Source organism: Macaca mulatta, chromosome 3, assembly GCF_049350105.2.
Source record: "Macaca mulatta isolate MMU2019108-1 chromosome 3, T2T-MMU8v2.0, whole genome shotgun sequence".
NCBI lineage: Eukaryota > Metazoa > Chordata > Mammalia > Primates > Cercopithecidae > Macaca > Macaca mulatta.
In genome coordinates, this window is record NC_133408.1 from 16,218,159 (window position 1) to 16,234,339 (window position 16,181).

Sequence of the window (16,181 nt, forward strand, 5' to 3'; positions counted from 1 at the left end):
CCTAAAGTATTACAAATCTTTATCTTTGGTATTAGTGTGAAGGCTTTTGAATGTTGATTCTTTTTAAAATTTATTTTAATTGTTTTAGAGACAGGATCTCATTCTGTCGCCCAGACTGGAGAGCAGTGGTGCTGTCGTACCTCGCTGTGGCCTCAAATTTCTAGGCTCAAGCTATCCTTTCCAAGTACCTGGGACTACAGGCGTGTGCCAACACACCCAGCTAGTTTTTTAAATATTTTGTAGAAGTGGAATTTTGCTATTTTGCCCAAGCTGGTCTTGAACTCCTGGGCTCAAGCAAGCCTCCCGCCTTGGCCTCCCAAAGTGCTGGGATTACTGACGTGAGCTGCCACGCCCAGTCTGAAATGTTGGTTCTTTTTCTATGATCCACATAGCCGTGAAGTGAGTTGTTGGGTAGCTGTGAGTATACTTGATAATATAATTAGACGATGCTTTAAACACATGAGTAGCAGGGTACTGACTAAGAAAAGTGATATTTTTGTGACTCAGAAGCTCCCCATCCTGGGCCTAATGTGAGGCCAAGTTCTCAAGAGGAGGGATGGGCTGTGTGGCTCTCCCAGGCACACCCTGGAAAGAGCATCTCTGGGGAGTCAAGTGGACACTCTAGCCACACCTGTTCCCTGTCCCACTTGGACAGCAGGTGCAGCTTTGGTAAGGAAAAGCCCTGGCGGTGGAGACCGGCAGGTGTGTGATCAAGTGAATTTCTATGTGATGCTTTTGGCATCTAAAGTGAACATTAAGGTCTTACTATCCAATTTCTGTTGTGTAGCCTCTCCTTGTTCCCATTTGCCATAAGCGGTAAAACTGGATCTGATCCTCAGAAAACCAACTCACACTAGTCCAACATCATGAGGAGAACCTCTTGCCATATTGTGCCCACTTTGAGTTACTCTTCCAAATTAAAGGTGTTTCTCCCTTCACAGTTTTTCTGCCTTACAGGAGGAAGTCTCCAATGCACAAATCACGTAGGGCAAATATATTTGGAATGATTATTTGTTTTAGAAGATTTCTCTCTAATCTCCCGGCAGTGATTTGCTGGATGCCCTTTTACTTACGATGTGATTTGCAAAATTGATTTACACGTACATTTGCAGGCACCTGTAAGTCGTGAGTCTAGGGCAGCTACAAATAGCATTTTGAGGTTTGGGCACTTAAATACTAAAGTCTTACTTTAGAATCGTAGGTTATGAATTATCCAGTTCCTTTGTTTCCTCATGCCAGGTTTACAAATGGGAAAGTTTATTTTTGTAGCAGACTGACAGCTTCTAAGCCAGGAATTTCGCCTGCATTGAGGAGTAAACACATAAAGACTTCAAATTTTGAAGACAATGCCATCTTTGTAATACGATGCTCCATTCTCACTCTCTAGTTTTCATTCAAATCAAGTTTAAAACCATCAAGATAAAAGCTTATTTTACTTGAGTTATAAAGACTCGTCAAGATGTTTTTCATTATGAAATCCACTCTAGTGGATTTGAGAATCAGAATGTGGAATTTTAGGTTTTTATCTTAGTTCGGAAAGTTTGTAAAATTTTTTGCAGATAGATTCTGGTTAGGGTTAAATCATGCAACCACAGTGAGGGTTTGTGACCAGGGTTCTGAGCCACTGGATAAAAGTGAGACTTCACAGCGTATGGCCTGAATGTCTGCAGTGAATTGTTCCTTTCACAAACACTTTATTTGTGACTTAAAGTACTCTGCCATTATAGGCACTACAGAGCTTCCAAATTATTTTAAAATTGTTCCTTCCTTTCTTGGCATACCATTTCTGCTGTGTTCAAAGTAGACTCCAGGGGTAGGCGGGGGGGCGAGAAACCCCATTAGATCTCCAGGGCTTTAGGCCCAGCCACCTGGGGGAAGACTCCCTTAACAGACAGCAAGGGCTTACCTGTCATATCACTGGCCAGATGAAATCTGCATAGGAGGCTTTGGCTCCATTTAGTCCAACTGTTGCCAAAACAACTAATCATTTAATTGAAATGCACAGTTCAGTTAAACAGACTGCATGGCTGAAAGAGTGAGTTCAGGCCGGGCGTGGTGGCACACGCCTGTAATCCCAGCACTTTGGGAGGCCGAGGCGAGTGGATCATGAGGTCAGGAGTTCGAGACCAGCCTGACCAACATGGTGAAACCCTGTCTCTACCAAAAATACAAAAATTATCCAGGCATGGTGGTGTACATCCAGCTACTCAGGAAGCTGAGGCAGGAGAATCGCTCGCTTGAACCCGGGAGGCAGAGGTTGCAGTGAGCTGAGATCATGCCACTGCGCTCCAGCCTGGATGACAGAGCAAGATGCCATCTCAAAAAAAAAAAAAAAAAAAAAAAGTGAGTTCAGTCAGTATGATTGACTGGCCTTTTAGACCGTCTAGAAGATTTTACCAACTGGAAATTTTCCAAGTGTTCTCTTCTTAGCATCCATTAAGCTTTCAGTCGCTTCATCTCTTTAGATCGTGGAATAGTAGGAAAATATCTTTGATCTTGTACATTTCTGCATTATTAATTCTCTATCACAGCTGGAAAATGCTTTTGTAAACATGTAAATAAATCCATTAGAAACATACCCTGATTTCCTGTTGTTTTAATGTCTTTAGACGCAGACGCAAATGCCGTGTGTGAAATTGTCCACGTCAAATCCGAGTCTGAAGGGAGGCCGGAGAGGGTGTTCCACTTGTGCTGCAGGTGAGCCTGGGCCTGTGAGTCGAGGCCGTGATGACAGTTCTGCAGACTGGAATGGTTTGGTGTCTTATGTTGTATTCTGGTGTTTGGTACATTGCTTGTACTGTAACATCGCTGAGATGCAGTAAACGGAGAGTCAGCTGGGAGGAGGTGACAGCGTGTGAAGGTGTCATCGGGATTCCTGATCATTTGGAGCACATAGGGAGGTCGCCCTGTGTTGATCACCTGCACGTCTTGAGGGGAAGCTGGGCTCATGTGGGCTTCTACTTATTTCTTGTTGTTTTTCTTCTACCCTGCCACCCTCTTTCTTTCCTTCCTTCTCTCCTCTCCCTCCCCCACGAGAATTTGAGGTCTTCCCGCATATGCAACCATTTGTTTTTCTAAAAATATAAGATGGATGACCCCAACAGATGGCATTTAATATATTTGGCTTTAAATGTGCCCATATTGAATCATGCTTTAATTTAATCATAGACACTCAGTGATTTACTCAGTAAATTACCCAGTACCTCACACAGTGAGTACTAATATACTATGGATTATCTACAAAAGACAATAGAATCGATATTGTATGATTAGTAGCAATATTTTATAATATTAGTATGGTAAGAAGGTACCTTTACCAAGCATAAACTTTGCTAAACACCTTACATTCATTATTTCGGTTAGTCAGACCAGGGTATTAGGTTGGTACAAAAAGAAACTGCAGTTTTTACCATTAAAAGTAATTAAAAGTGCCATTAATTTTAATGGAAAAAACTGCAATTATTTTTTGCACCAGCCTAGTACTATTCTTACTCCAATTTACAAATGGGGAAGCAAGGCTTAGAGATGGTACTTTGCCTAAGGCCTCAGAGAAAATGAATGCTGGTGCCGGGCATGGTGGCTCACACCTGTAATCCCAGCAAGGCAGGCGGATCACTTGAGGTCAGGAGTTTGAGGCCAGCCTGGCCAACATGGTGAAACCCTGTCTCCACTAAAAATACAAAAATTAGCCAGGTGTGGTGGCAGGTGCCTGTAATCACAGCTACTTGGGAGGCTGAGGCAGGAGAATCTCTTGAACCTGGGAGGTGGAAGTTGCAGTGAGCCAAGATCATACCACTCGCCTGGGTGCGAGACTCTGTCTCAAAAAAAGAAACAAAAAGAAAATGAATGGTGGGTTTAACCTCAAAACCCATGTTTTGTGTTGCTACATCAGATCTGTCTGTGTTGGGTGACAGAGGTCAACAAAGGTCAGATCCCCGGAAAGCTGTCAGGACTACAAGTGAAATGTTTGTATAACCCCATGGGGTTTGAGCACCACCTTTACTGTCTGTTTTGGCTCATCTGTTTGTGATTTTGTTGGTAAGGTCCGTGGAGTTTAGTAAGCCTACTTACACGGATGCTGTATGTATTGTTAATAAGGAATACCAGATGAAACTTACCTGGGTAAAAATATTGGGAATATAACAAGAAAAATATCTCTCACCTAGGAAGCACTTTCTTTTTTTTTTTAAACCATGAGAATTGGGACTTGGGAAGATTTGATAGTTCTTTACAGCCTTAATATATACATGTTGAAATGTGTCATGGGAATCGTTGATATTTACCAGGAGGGAGCTCAGCTCTAGAGGACATTAGGAATGTTGAGACATCAGCCTTTGGGTGCTCTGCAGAGCCGCAAGAATCTTGTGGTTCATTTGCCCTCAAAAACATTTTACAATGAAAAGCTCTGCCTTAAGTGCCAGGAGCAGAATTTGGCAGCTTCGTGGTACAAACTCCCACTGTCCATAGATCTGTTCGTTAATAGGCTGCTCTGCCCCACATCGGTGGCAAGAGATGGATCACAAAGCATGAAGGGAAAAGAGTTATGTGCTCTTTCTTCCTGGCTGTAAAATCACCACTCAGCATAGAAATTGGAGTCAAGGCCTCAGTCTTCAGCCTTTGGCCCTAAGGGTTATTTGTTTGGTTGCACCTGATAACCTTAGAAGTTCCCCATGTGTTAAGCCCTGGTTCTCTAACATCTGTAAATCTTTTCCTAGCTCCCCGGAGAGCCGAAAGGATTTCCTGAAGGCCGTGCATTCAATCCTGCGCGATAAGCACAGAAGACAGCTCCTCAAAACCGAGAGCCTTCCCTCATCCCAGCAATATGTCCCTTTTGGAGGGAAAAGATTGTGTGCACTGAAGGGGGCCAGGCCGGCCATGAGCAGGGCAGGTACTGTGGGAATTCAGACGTTCAAGATTCCCGTCACCCCCACTCCGCAGTAGAACTCCAGTGAGCTTGACCACCTTGTTGAGTGGGGGTGAGGTGTGGCCTGGTGGGGACTGATGTAGGAGGACGGTTCTTCCCTGGTGTGAGGTTCCTTGCCCTTGCCTCCTTCCTGGTGGCTCCTGGGGATCCGCCCTATATCTACATTCCTCTTGTCCTCCCTCAAGCCTTCCCTTTGCCTCCCTTCTCCTTTTGGCTGGTGAGCTCCTCTCTCATTTGCCAAGCCGGGATGCAGACACATCCTCTTTCTGGAGAGGCTGTCTCCGCCTGCTTGCAGAATGAGAGTCGCTGCTTTGCATGACGGCCAGCTTTGTCTAGCAGAAAGCCGTGTGTCACATTTCAGCAGGGTCACAGCCCTCTGTTCTGAGAACATGGTGGCTTCACGGTCTGGCAGCATAGCAATGCCTGCTCTGAGTAGTAAGGGTTCTAGGTTTGGTAGCCCACATGACACTTCCAGTTTTTATCCTGGCCTTGTGCCTGCAGCTTTATTTTTAGTCTCCATGTTAATTTGGGGAAGCCTCGAACTATTCTTGGAAACAAGAATCTAGAGTTTAAATGGCCCTAGCATAAATATTCTTGTAGGACTTAATCCATTACGGTGGAGCAGTGAAGAAGTAAAATAAATACTACCACCCGTTAATGGTAGCAAAATTTGTCTAGGGATAAAGCTGTTTTCATACTTAGGGACTTAATGACATCAAGATACTAACATTTTAATCAAAACTTTCTTAAGAGGCAGCCTAGAATTTTGCAGGGAGGATTTCATTAAAAGAGGCCCCCTTTGCACTTGCCAGAAAAGTGTCTGGCCTTTGTCCCCATTACCATTCTACCTGTCAAAGAGGCATGGACAGAAGTATGAATGCCTGAAGGTTTTCATAGACAAAACCCCCCTGGCTTGACATGGGATATTACATTCTTTAAGAACCTTACATTTGGCCAGGCACGGTGGCTCAAGCCTGTAATCCCAGCACTTTGAGAGGCCGAGACGGGCGGGGTCACGAGGTCAGGAGATCGAGACCATCCTGGCTAACACAGTGAAACCCCGTCTCTACTAAAAATCCAAAAAACTAGCCAGGCGGGGTGGCGGGCGCCTGTAGTCCCAGCTACTCGGGAGGCTGAGGCAGGAGAATGGCATAAACCCGGGAGGCAGAGCTTGCAGTGAGCTTAGATCCGGCCACTGCACTCCAGCCTGGGCGACAGAGCGAGACTCCGTCTCCAAAAAAAAAAAAAGAACCTTAAATTTAACTAATGTTTGGGGACTAGTTAGTGTAAACCTCTTCTCCAATCAGTTGATAAGTGTTTATTGAAAGCTTAGTGCAGTGAACACCCAGCACTTTGCTAAGTTTTCTGAGGTATCCTAAGAGTCTTGCATACCTCCATATGCACAATTTCTCATGGGGTCCCCATGGAAGAATAGTTTATTGGTCCTTTGTAACTCACTTTAGAGATTTTTATCTTGGATTTGTCTTATCTACCCCTCTTGTTTGCTAGGGAAATGTTTAAAACGGTTTGGAAATATGTGTCTCAACCTCAGGGAACTCACCTGTTTCAGTTGTTAATCAATGAACCTAAATTCAGGGCTGCATTTACTTTGAAACTAAGCATGGTTAGTCTGTCACTCAGTTTTCGGGCTGAGATGCATTTGGAAAGAAAACAAAACCAGCCCACAATTTAACACCATCATCCATCATGATTACCAAGAGAAAGCCTTGATGTCATAGCCTTTGGATTTAGCTGATTGAGAGATTTTTCTGCCTGATGGCTCATTTTTGGCTGAAGAAAGTCTGTATCACTTTGCTTCGGAGGCATCTCACTATCCTCAGAATCTTCATGTTAGAGGAGTTTAAAATGGTGCCTGAGTAGAACAGCACAGCAATTCCCGGCAGTCTTAACAGTGAACACTGGAAATAGTCAAAGATTGCATCCCTGAAAGACTGGGAAGAACCCAGTAACGGTAGCCGGGTTCTTAAGCATACTAGGAACAGATACTCATGCTTCATTTTGCTTTGTCCTGAATACCCAGCTAGTTTATTTCTCCCTCTGTTCTGTTTGGCTAGGATAGTAAAGCCAAATACTCTGCTTCCGTATTAAGCCTAAAGTGCTATATACATCTGCCAATAACTGAATTAAGAGATTTTTTTCTTTGTTCTACTTTCTAAGAAAATTTTCAAACTTAGAGAAGAGCTGAAAGAATTCCCACCTACCATGTATATTCTATATTTTTCTATCTTCTCATTATCACTCATCTATTAGAATCCATCTATCATTCGTCACCTCATCTTATTTTTGACACATTTCAAAGATGTAGACATTAACACACTTTACCCCTAGATACTTCAGCATGCAAATCATGAACAGATATTTCCAGTAGCTTTGAGCTGAGGTAGTTCTAATGTAGTGATTGGAGAGAGGGATGCTGTATTTTGCTGGTGCTGAGATAAAAGTGAACAAGAATTTTTGTCTCTTCTCAATAGAAGTCGGGGTTTTTTTGTTTGTTTGTTTCTTTTTTCTCCTCTTTTCTATTCCCTTTTTCCATTTTGCCTGGAAATGGCTTTTATTCCCATCCTCAACCAACAGTAGTGTCCATTTGTTCCACGGTTTGAGATGGTAGAACTCTCAGGAATAGTGATGGACACACAGGGGTCTGAGGCAGAGCCTGGCTGCAGTGGGAGCCAATTCAGCTCCTCGTTGACCTCTCTAACCTTGCGCCTGCTGCGTTTGAAGTCAAGGCTGCGTTTGGCAGCAACTGAGACACGAGGCATCTTCTAGTAGCACGGAAGCAATTAGATGGTTTCTGGGGCTTTGGTTTCAGGAAAGCAGCTCCCAGTTGACTTTGAGACTCTGCCCCTCCACTGGAAAGCCCGTGTTGCATTTCACCTTTTCGTGTCTAATGCAACAGCCGCTTCACTCTCGAGGGAGAAGCAGCGGCCTTCCCTGTGAACAGTCTCGCATAGGCGTGTAGTGGGATTGTTGGCTTGATTGGATGGTGTCTTTTGTTTGCTTGTTTTTAATTCTGGCTTCCTAGAGGGCAGTAGGTGAAAGAATGAAGTTTTCGTAACTGGTAGTCACTTTATACAGCACTTTGTTGATCAAACTGCTTGCGTATCATCGGTTTTTTATTTCTCATGCCACTGAGGCACTGATACGTTAATTGCTTTGTAGAAGAGTGAGCGATGCACAGACTGTAATTGGAGGAGACTAAGGCTCACGTTTGCTTAGCCTCCTACCAGACGTGGGACTTTGTCAGAAAGAAGACAGGGAAATAACTGAAGATTCCATGTCTTTGAGAGCCACTCTCTTTTCATAGGCTCTCTAAGAGGGATGTGGTGCCCTTGATCTAACTGCAGATCCCAAGAAATGTTACGTTCAAGTTCCCAGAAAACAAGTAACTTAGACCAGTGCTTCTGCCTCCTTGATGCATTTTCTACAAAGACAGCAAAACTAGAGAGGCACCCCCACCCTTACTAAAAACCTATTCCAGCTAAACAACCCTGGGACAGCGCTGGGGATCTTCATAGCACTGGACCATGGGACATGACCAGGATTGAGGACACTAACTCACTAACTCATCCCCAAATCAGTGGTCTGTCTACTTGAGAGCAGCTGTAGTCTGTTACCCATCTCTTAGGTGCACGGGTTAGAATAGTAGATTATTTCCCAGGGAGCTGAGTGCCCCTTTGCCCATAACCTACAACCTCTGCTGTGTGCCCCGGTTCCCCCTTGCCCTTCCATCAGTTGCTAGAACATCTAAGTCCAGATACCTCGACAAGGTAAATGCTCCGAGACAGACTGGTGATATCTAGACTGTAAGCCCCAAAAGACATCAAGGCATTCAGTGCATACCATTTCGGTGTTTATTTTCTCCTGTCCTTTGCTTTCTGGATTTTCATCGCACGTAAAGCATGTGGGGGTTTTATTTTTATATTTTTGTGTGTGTGTGCAGTGTCTGCCCCAAGCAAGTCTCTTGGGAGGAGGAGGCGGCGGCTGGCTCGAAACAGGTTTACCATTGATTCTGATGCCGTCTCCGCAAGCAGCCCGGAGAAAGAGTCCCAGCAGCCCCCCGGTGGTGGGGACACTGACCGATGGGTAGAGGAGCAGTTTGATCTTGCTCAGTATGAGGAGCAAGATGACATCAAGGAGACAGACATCCTCAGTGACGATGATGAGTTCTGTGAGTCCGTGAAGGGCGCCTCAGTGGACAGAGACCTGCAGGAGCGGCTTCAGGCTGCCTCCATCAGTCAGCGGGAAAGAGGCCGGAAAACCCTGGATAGTCACGCGTCCCGCATGGCGCAGCTCAAGAAGCAAGCTGCCCTGTCGGGGATCAATGGAGGCCTGGAGAGCGCAAGCGAGGAAGTCATTTGGGTTAGGCGCGAAGACTTTGCCCCCTCCAGGAAACTGAACACTGAGATCTGACTGTGTCACCTGCCCCGTAGAGAATGTGTGTAGATACTTCCTGCCCTAACTCTGCCCACCCTCCTGTACCGTCGACAAGAATGTCCCTTAGGTCGCGCTCTTGCACACACGGTTTTGGCAGCTGACTTGGTTCTGAAGCCATGTAGCCACCCAACTTTGTCATTTTCAACAACATCAGAAATAATTCCTCAGAATCCCAAATAAGCTTGAGTCCTATCTTCTGTATATTACTAAGGGCTTTTATTTATTCTCAGTTAATCAGGGCCTGAACAATTAAAAGAAAAAAGATTCTATAGCACTGGAAAGCAGATCACCCCCAGGAGTTAACAGATGTACAGCAGATTAATTTAAGGGATAGTAGCGCACACACGATCCTTCTATCTGAAATCAGTCCCTAGTTGGGAAACCTCTTTCAAACACAAAATGAAATGAAATGTGTACAGCTTGCAGTGTTCTGACTGTACCCTTCCCTCTTCCATGTCTCAGAATCTCTGTGTATTTTAAGAATGTGTGAGGAGAGGGTGGCAATTCATGTTTCAATGAGCCTTTTTTTTTCCCTTCCTGTTTTGGTCTATAGCTGGTCTTACTCTGTGTCCATGTTCGGAAGCTCTAGTTTTGCATAGAATTATAGAGATGCCAAACTCTTTGAAAAGAGATCCAAATTTATCGCTTGAGAGAAAGAAGAAACACTATTTTTTGTATTTTACCTGAGATGCAGGGGCACAAATAGATGAGGATTTTACAGTGTTAGTGTAACCCTGAGCCTAAAAAATGAGGATATAACCTTTTACAGAGAGAGTGAGGTGTGGTGGTTTTATATTTATACATGAAAGGCCAACAAGCTCATGCTAAGGATATACTTTTCTTCCAAGAAGCGGATTTTTTTTTTTCTTTTTAATGTTTGAATCTGTATTTGAGCTGGGAGTTTGGTTGGATTAAACATGACACCCAGGTGGGCGGGGGTGTGTGTCTGTTGCACATGGCAGGGAGGGGAGCCTCCTTCTCATGGGGTTGCCATGGTGATCATTGGTTTTTCCATTAAAATTGCATCTTCATCCATAGATTACCTTCCCCTTCCCTGACAGTTCATAACCAAACCTTTAAACAGAACAGCCTCTTTAAAAACTTCTCTTGTGTTGAACACTTTCTTCATGCCAACGAAACAGGGTAAACACGCTCAACACATTAATGGTCTAAACAGATAGCCAAATACTAAGAAGAAAAACAAGTTATAGCACTTTCAATTTTTTTTTTTTTTTTAAAAAGGTTTATAGCTTTTTCTTTTCCCATGTCACAATGTCCACTTCCTAAGAAGGGTTTAAAATACTATGAAAACTTTTTTTGGGGAAAATATCTATTTGGTGTTTGACACATCAGTAGGTACTTTAGACCTGAATTTTATAGTAGCTTTAGGAGTTATATTTTATAAAAATCAGTTATGACTTTATATTTCCAGACAATAGAGAGTTCAGTACATCATGCTCTTGTGCCTCTGCCTGCTTTTCCTGCGTTCCCACCCTGTATCCCCGTCCCCCCGCCTTTCGGGTTTCCAGGGCTTCGAGCTTGATCTTTTGAAAGTTTTATTCTATTAAATTTTTGCTATATCTTCTGGTTTTCTTAAAAAGCTTTAGAATGGTTTCTATACCCTTTGTACCACTGCATTTTTCCATATCATCTCCGGTTCGATCGCGTCCAGATGGAAAACGGAAGCAGAGGCTTCTAATCGTCGCATTTACTGGTTCCAGTGCAACACATCCATCTGAAAACACTCGGAAGTCTGGTGCTTGGAGAGGGTGCCATTGTCTCTTGTACATAAGGTCATGACGTGTCTATGTCAAAAGTTCTTATATATTTCTTTTATAAGCTGAAAGAAGGTCTATTTTTATGTTTTTAGGTCTATGAATGGAACGTTGTCAATGCTTGTCAAACAATAAAAATACTGAAAAGTGTCTGGGCGGTTCTATGCCTTTTTGGATGGGAGGATGAGTATGAATTGTTGGCGGGAGAGAGGCCGTGGGAGAAGATTCCTGGGAATGCCGTTCGTTGAAGTAACTCATGATCATCAGGAGAACGCTGTTGTGGTAGTGCTTGAAGCTTTAACAGGAAAACAGGTGCATTACAGTTGCTTGGCATCTTGACCTAACGTTACCCTACTGGGCACTGTTTCTTTTCCAGTCTCCTGCCTATCCCACTGGGAGCAGGCTGGGGGATTCCCATGAAAATGGTGGGGTGAAGTGCAGAGCTCCGACCGGCCTGACTGAGCTCTTGAATCACTCCACATTTTATCACCGGGGATCCGCTGCCTGAGCCTTTCACAGAATCACAAAACAAGGTACATAGTGTCTTGGGCTGCCTTTCTCTTCCCGTCAGAGTCCCCAGATCTGACCCTCCCGAGTCCCTTACAAACCTTCCCCATCAACGTTACCCCATCCGTCCCTGCCCTCGGTGAAAACATTGTCTCCTGTCTCTAGAGGAGCCTCTCCCTGGCGCATGGCGAGCCCTGTGGTGTAGCTACTTGCTCCTTGCAGTGGGGGTCCTGAGACCAGCAGCAGCATCATGTCGCTGGGAGCTTGTTGGAAGTGCAAAAAACTGGGAGGCAGGAGGAGCACTTGAGGCTAGAAGTTCAAGACCAGCCTGGGCAACAAAGTGAGACCCCATCTCTATGAAAAATAAAATACTTCGCTAGTCGTCGTGGTTCATACCTTTAGTCCCAGCTACTCAGGAGGCTGAGGTGGGAGGATTGCTTGAGCTCAGGAATTTGAGGCTTGCAGTGAACTGTGATCACACTATTGCACTCCAGCCTGGGTAGCAGAGAGAGACCCTGTCTCAGAAAAGAAAAATGCAGAAGCTTGGGCCCCACCCAGAGGCCCTAAACCAGAACTTCCATCTTAACGGGATCCTCTGATGACTCACCCATGTTCATGTTTGAGTCACATTCATTTGGTGGCCTCCAAACATTTTGATGTTGAGCAGTGATTTGGAGCACATTCCTCTTTCTTGTAAATATATTCAGGCATTACAGCAACAATATGTACATCTGGAAGACACAAGATTTCTTTCTGTAGCCAATGCATCCGTCTTGGGGGATGACTGAAGCCAGCTTTAACACCTGCTCCATGAAGTTCTTCCAGCAGTTAGAACTCTGGTGTAAATGAGATTTAGCAGTTTGGGCTGCTTTCCTCACCAATAGCTGAGCCTATGTGTTTGGAGGAAATGAGTGCTCAAAGTCGACTATAGAGGAATAATCATACCTCTTTCCCCACTAGTTTTGTTTATTTTCAGGCTCATCTCCCACCAGGCTGGCAGAAAGCATCCTCAGTTTTCCTCTCCCTTTTTGTTTGTGAGGTTTTGGGGGCGGGGAGCTCCCTTCTGCAAAGATAACTGTAGCAGTGACCAGCGTGCTCATCCATCCACAGGCTCCTTCACGCGTGATGGTGGGCTCTCTAGTGTATCCTTCTGCTCACCCAGGACACGTCTGCAGCCTGGTCCCCGGCATTCTGTCTCCTCTCTGGGATGTTGCCAGGATGCTTTGCCCAAGTTCTGGTCCGTCCCCTTCCACAGCTCTCCTGCCTGTATCCCCAGCCAGGGGCTAGTACTGTTTTTGTTTGTTTATTTGTTTGTTTGAGAGGGAGTCTCGCACTGTCACCCAGGGTGAAGTGCAGTGGCATGATCTCGGCTCACTGCAACCTCCGCCTCCCAGATTCAAGGGATTCTCCTGCCTCAGCCTCTTGAGTAGCTAGGATAACAGGCGCCCGCCACCATGCCCAGCTAATTTTGTTTTGTATTTTTAGTAGAGACGGGGTTTCACTGTTGGTCAGGCTGGTCTCGAACGCCTGACCTTGTGATCCACCCACCTCGGCCTCCCAGAGTGCTGGGATTACAGGCACGAGCCATCGTGCCCTGCTGGCTATTGCCTTTTCTGTGTGTGGGTGGTTATGGGGATGAGGACAGAGAAGCTGGGTTGCAGCGGGGAGCCCTTGTGTTTTTTTGCAAGCTTGTTGATACCCAAGTTTTACAGGCAATTCTGCTTTTTGGCACAAACCTATTCCAGGATAGGGAACCTCTGTGACAGTTGCCTTAGAAGGGAGGTGCTGAGCAGGTTGTGGGGAAGTTGTGCAAATACAAGGAGAGAAAGAAATAGTCAAAATATTCAGCCACTTACATAGAGAATGTGTGAGATCAAAATTGCAGTGTCAATGGCCGGGTGCAGTGGCTCGTGCCTGTAATCCCAGCACTTTGGGGGGCCGAGGCGGGTGGATCACTTGAGGTCAGGAGTTCGAGATCAGCCTGGCCAACGTGGTGAAATCCCATCTTGACTAAAAATACAAAAGTTAGTCGGGCGTGGTGGCACACATCTGTAATTCCGGCAACTTGGGAGGCTGAGGCAGGAGAATCGCTTGAACCCGGGGGGTGGGACTGCGGTGAGCTGAGACTGCCGCACTGCACTCCAGTGTCCTATCACTCCTCAGCTCCAGCAGATAGGACAGTGGTAATGGCTCCAGGAACACTCCAGCCTGGGTGACAGAGTGAGACTCCATCTGAAAAAAAAAAAAAAAAATGCAGTGTCACAATCCCCCTAGGCTTCTCTAAAGGAAGTCGTTGGAAGAAGGAAAAAGGAATACTCAGAACAGAAACCATGAATGTGTAAAGCTTCTGTAAACACATGGAGTATGGATACTGTTGGCAAGATACTGCCTTCTGCTGAACAGTGTAGGGGTAGAAACCCTCCCAGGTCGTGTTCCTGGGATCGCCTTATTTCCATTCTTCTGCCTGTCATATGCCTCCCCACCCACACCATATACCAACAGAATGCATTCTGTAGAAACCCTCATTCATCAACAATGGAGTTTATTCTGGTCTATTCTTTCTACATCATGAAGCAACCTTTAGCCTATACATTCTACTGTTTTAGTAAGTCAGTTTCTACTGTCACTGAGTCCACCACCTCGACCATGTTCCTGAGTTAGATGTGACTCATGCACATCTTCATGTCACTGCTGTCAAACTGGGCTGATGGCTTCTAACTTGTGTGCAGTGGATCCTCTGCTGTTGTCTAGTCACTTGGGATCTCCCTCTCTCTCTCTCTCTCTCTGTCTCTCTTTCTTCTCACTCTGTCGCCCAGGTTGGAGTGCAGTGCTACGATTTCGGCTCACTGCAACCTCCGCCTCCCAGGTTCAAGCAGTTCTACCTGCCTCAGCCTCCCAAGTAGCTAGGATCACATGCCCGGCTAATTTTTGTATATTTTGATAGAGACAGGGTTTCACCATGTTGGCCAGGCTGGTCTCGAACCCTTGACCTCAGGTGATCCACCCACCTTGGCCTCCCAAAGTGCTGTGATTACAGGCGGTCCCTTGGGATTAAAAATGACAAGGGATTGGCTGGGTGCAGTGGCTCATGCGTGTAATCCTAGTACTTTGGGAGGCTGAGGCAGGTGGATCACAAGGTCAGGAGTTCAAGACCAGCTTGGCCAAGATGGTGGAACCCTGTCTCTACTAAAAATACAAAAATTAGCCGGGCATGATGGCACTTGCCTATAATCCCAACTACTCAGGAGGCTGAGGCAGAGAATTGCTTGAACCTGGAGGCGGAGGTTGCAGTGAGCCGAGATCGCGCCACTGCACTTCAGCCTGGGCGACAGAGTGAGACTCCGTCTCAAAAAAAAGAAAAAAGACAAGGGATTTAGACTATATGTGCACGCCTTGCACTTTCTGTACAGTCAACTACCCTCAAGTCAGGGAGGTGTGACACTTTTTTAAAAAACGCAAATCCAGGGTCCCTAATATTTTTTTAAAAATTCAGGAATCACATAATGCTTCAGAATTTCTTTTTCCTTGTTCTTCAACATACTTCATACCCAGGTCAAGCCAAAGTTAGATTTTTGTAGCCCATGAGGCCCTGGTGGGATTGCTTTCACCTTTCTGGGCACCAGCTTCATCCTTTTTGACTTCAATACTTAGTTTCTTTTCTTGAACACCACCCGGGGCTTCCTGGGCTGCTCCCAAGAATGATTTGGTTACAGGATGTCCTGTCTTCTGTTCTACTCAGCTCTGTGCTTGTGTGTTCTGCCTGGTGACGTTACCTTGTATTTTAAACATTAATGGTTGGTTAATTATAGGCCCCTCACTTTCAATCAAGACGGTAACATTTGATTGTCCTTGATGGGTTTGTTGAATACAGGCATGGGTTGTGCACGCATACACACACTTAAAAATGAGTTTATATTTTGTTAACATACTGTTTTGTTAACCTGATTTTTACTCTTAATGATACAAGTTGTAGACATTTTCATGACATTCTATAAAGGTCTGCGTCACTGTAAGACATAGTCACATCCATCATAATGGTCATTGTTCACCGTAATTTACATAAGCAATTCCCACTTTACATAACCAATAACCAATGGGCATTAAGGATTCCAGGGGTTTTGTTATTAAGAAAACACGATGAACACCTGTACTGGATGTTTCTGTGCATTGGTCCAGTTGCTTCCTGAGGGAATACTGAAGAGGTAGCTTTGCATACATTTATATACATTTTAAATCCTGATGGCCATTTCTGAATTCCAGGATGCTGTATTCCTGTTTGTCTTCTGGTGAGATGTCAAGATCTACTTCCTGTCTAATGTCTCCACTTTGTCACAGAAATGGCTTTTCCACCTGAGTTTGCATTTCGATTATTTTGGCCGGTTATGCTTGGTGGGCTGGGCCTTCTCCCACTCCTGTCCTGCTTTCTCTGTTCACACTCAGTTTTTTGTTTTGTTTTGTTTTGAGATGGAGTCTCGCTCTGTAACCAGGCTGGAGTGCAATGACGCGATCTCGGCTCACTG

The 16,181-nt window shown here is 45.1% G+C and overlaps 1 protein-coding gene across 5 annotated transcripts in view; it reads left to right on the forward strand.

Moving 5' to 3' along the window:
• TIAM1 (TIAM Rac1 associated GEF 1) overlaps positions 1–11,304 on the forward strand; it is a 227,085-nt gene extending 215,781 nt beyond the window's left edge. For all 5 annotated transcript variants that reach the window (XM_015132943.3, XM_077994821.1, NM_001260772.1 and 2 more), the window contains 3 exon segments: positions 2,610–2,697; positions 4,716–4,888; positions 8,886–11,304. In XM_015132943.3, the coding sequence (XP_014988429.3) occupies positions 2,610–2,697; positions 4,716–4,888; positions 8,886–9,355 (731 nt within the window). In that variant the 3' untranslated portion in view covers positions 9,356–11,304.
• The last annotated feature ends 4,877 nt before the right edge of the window (positions 11,305–16,181 follow it).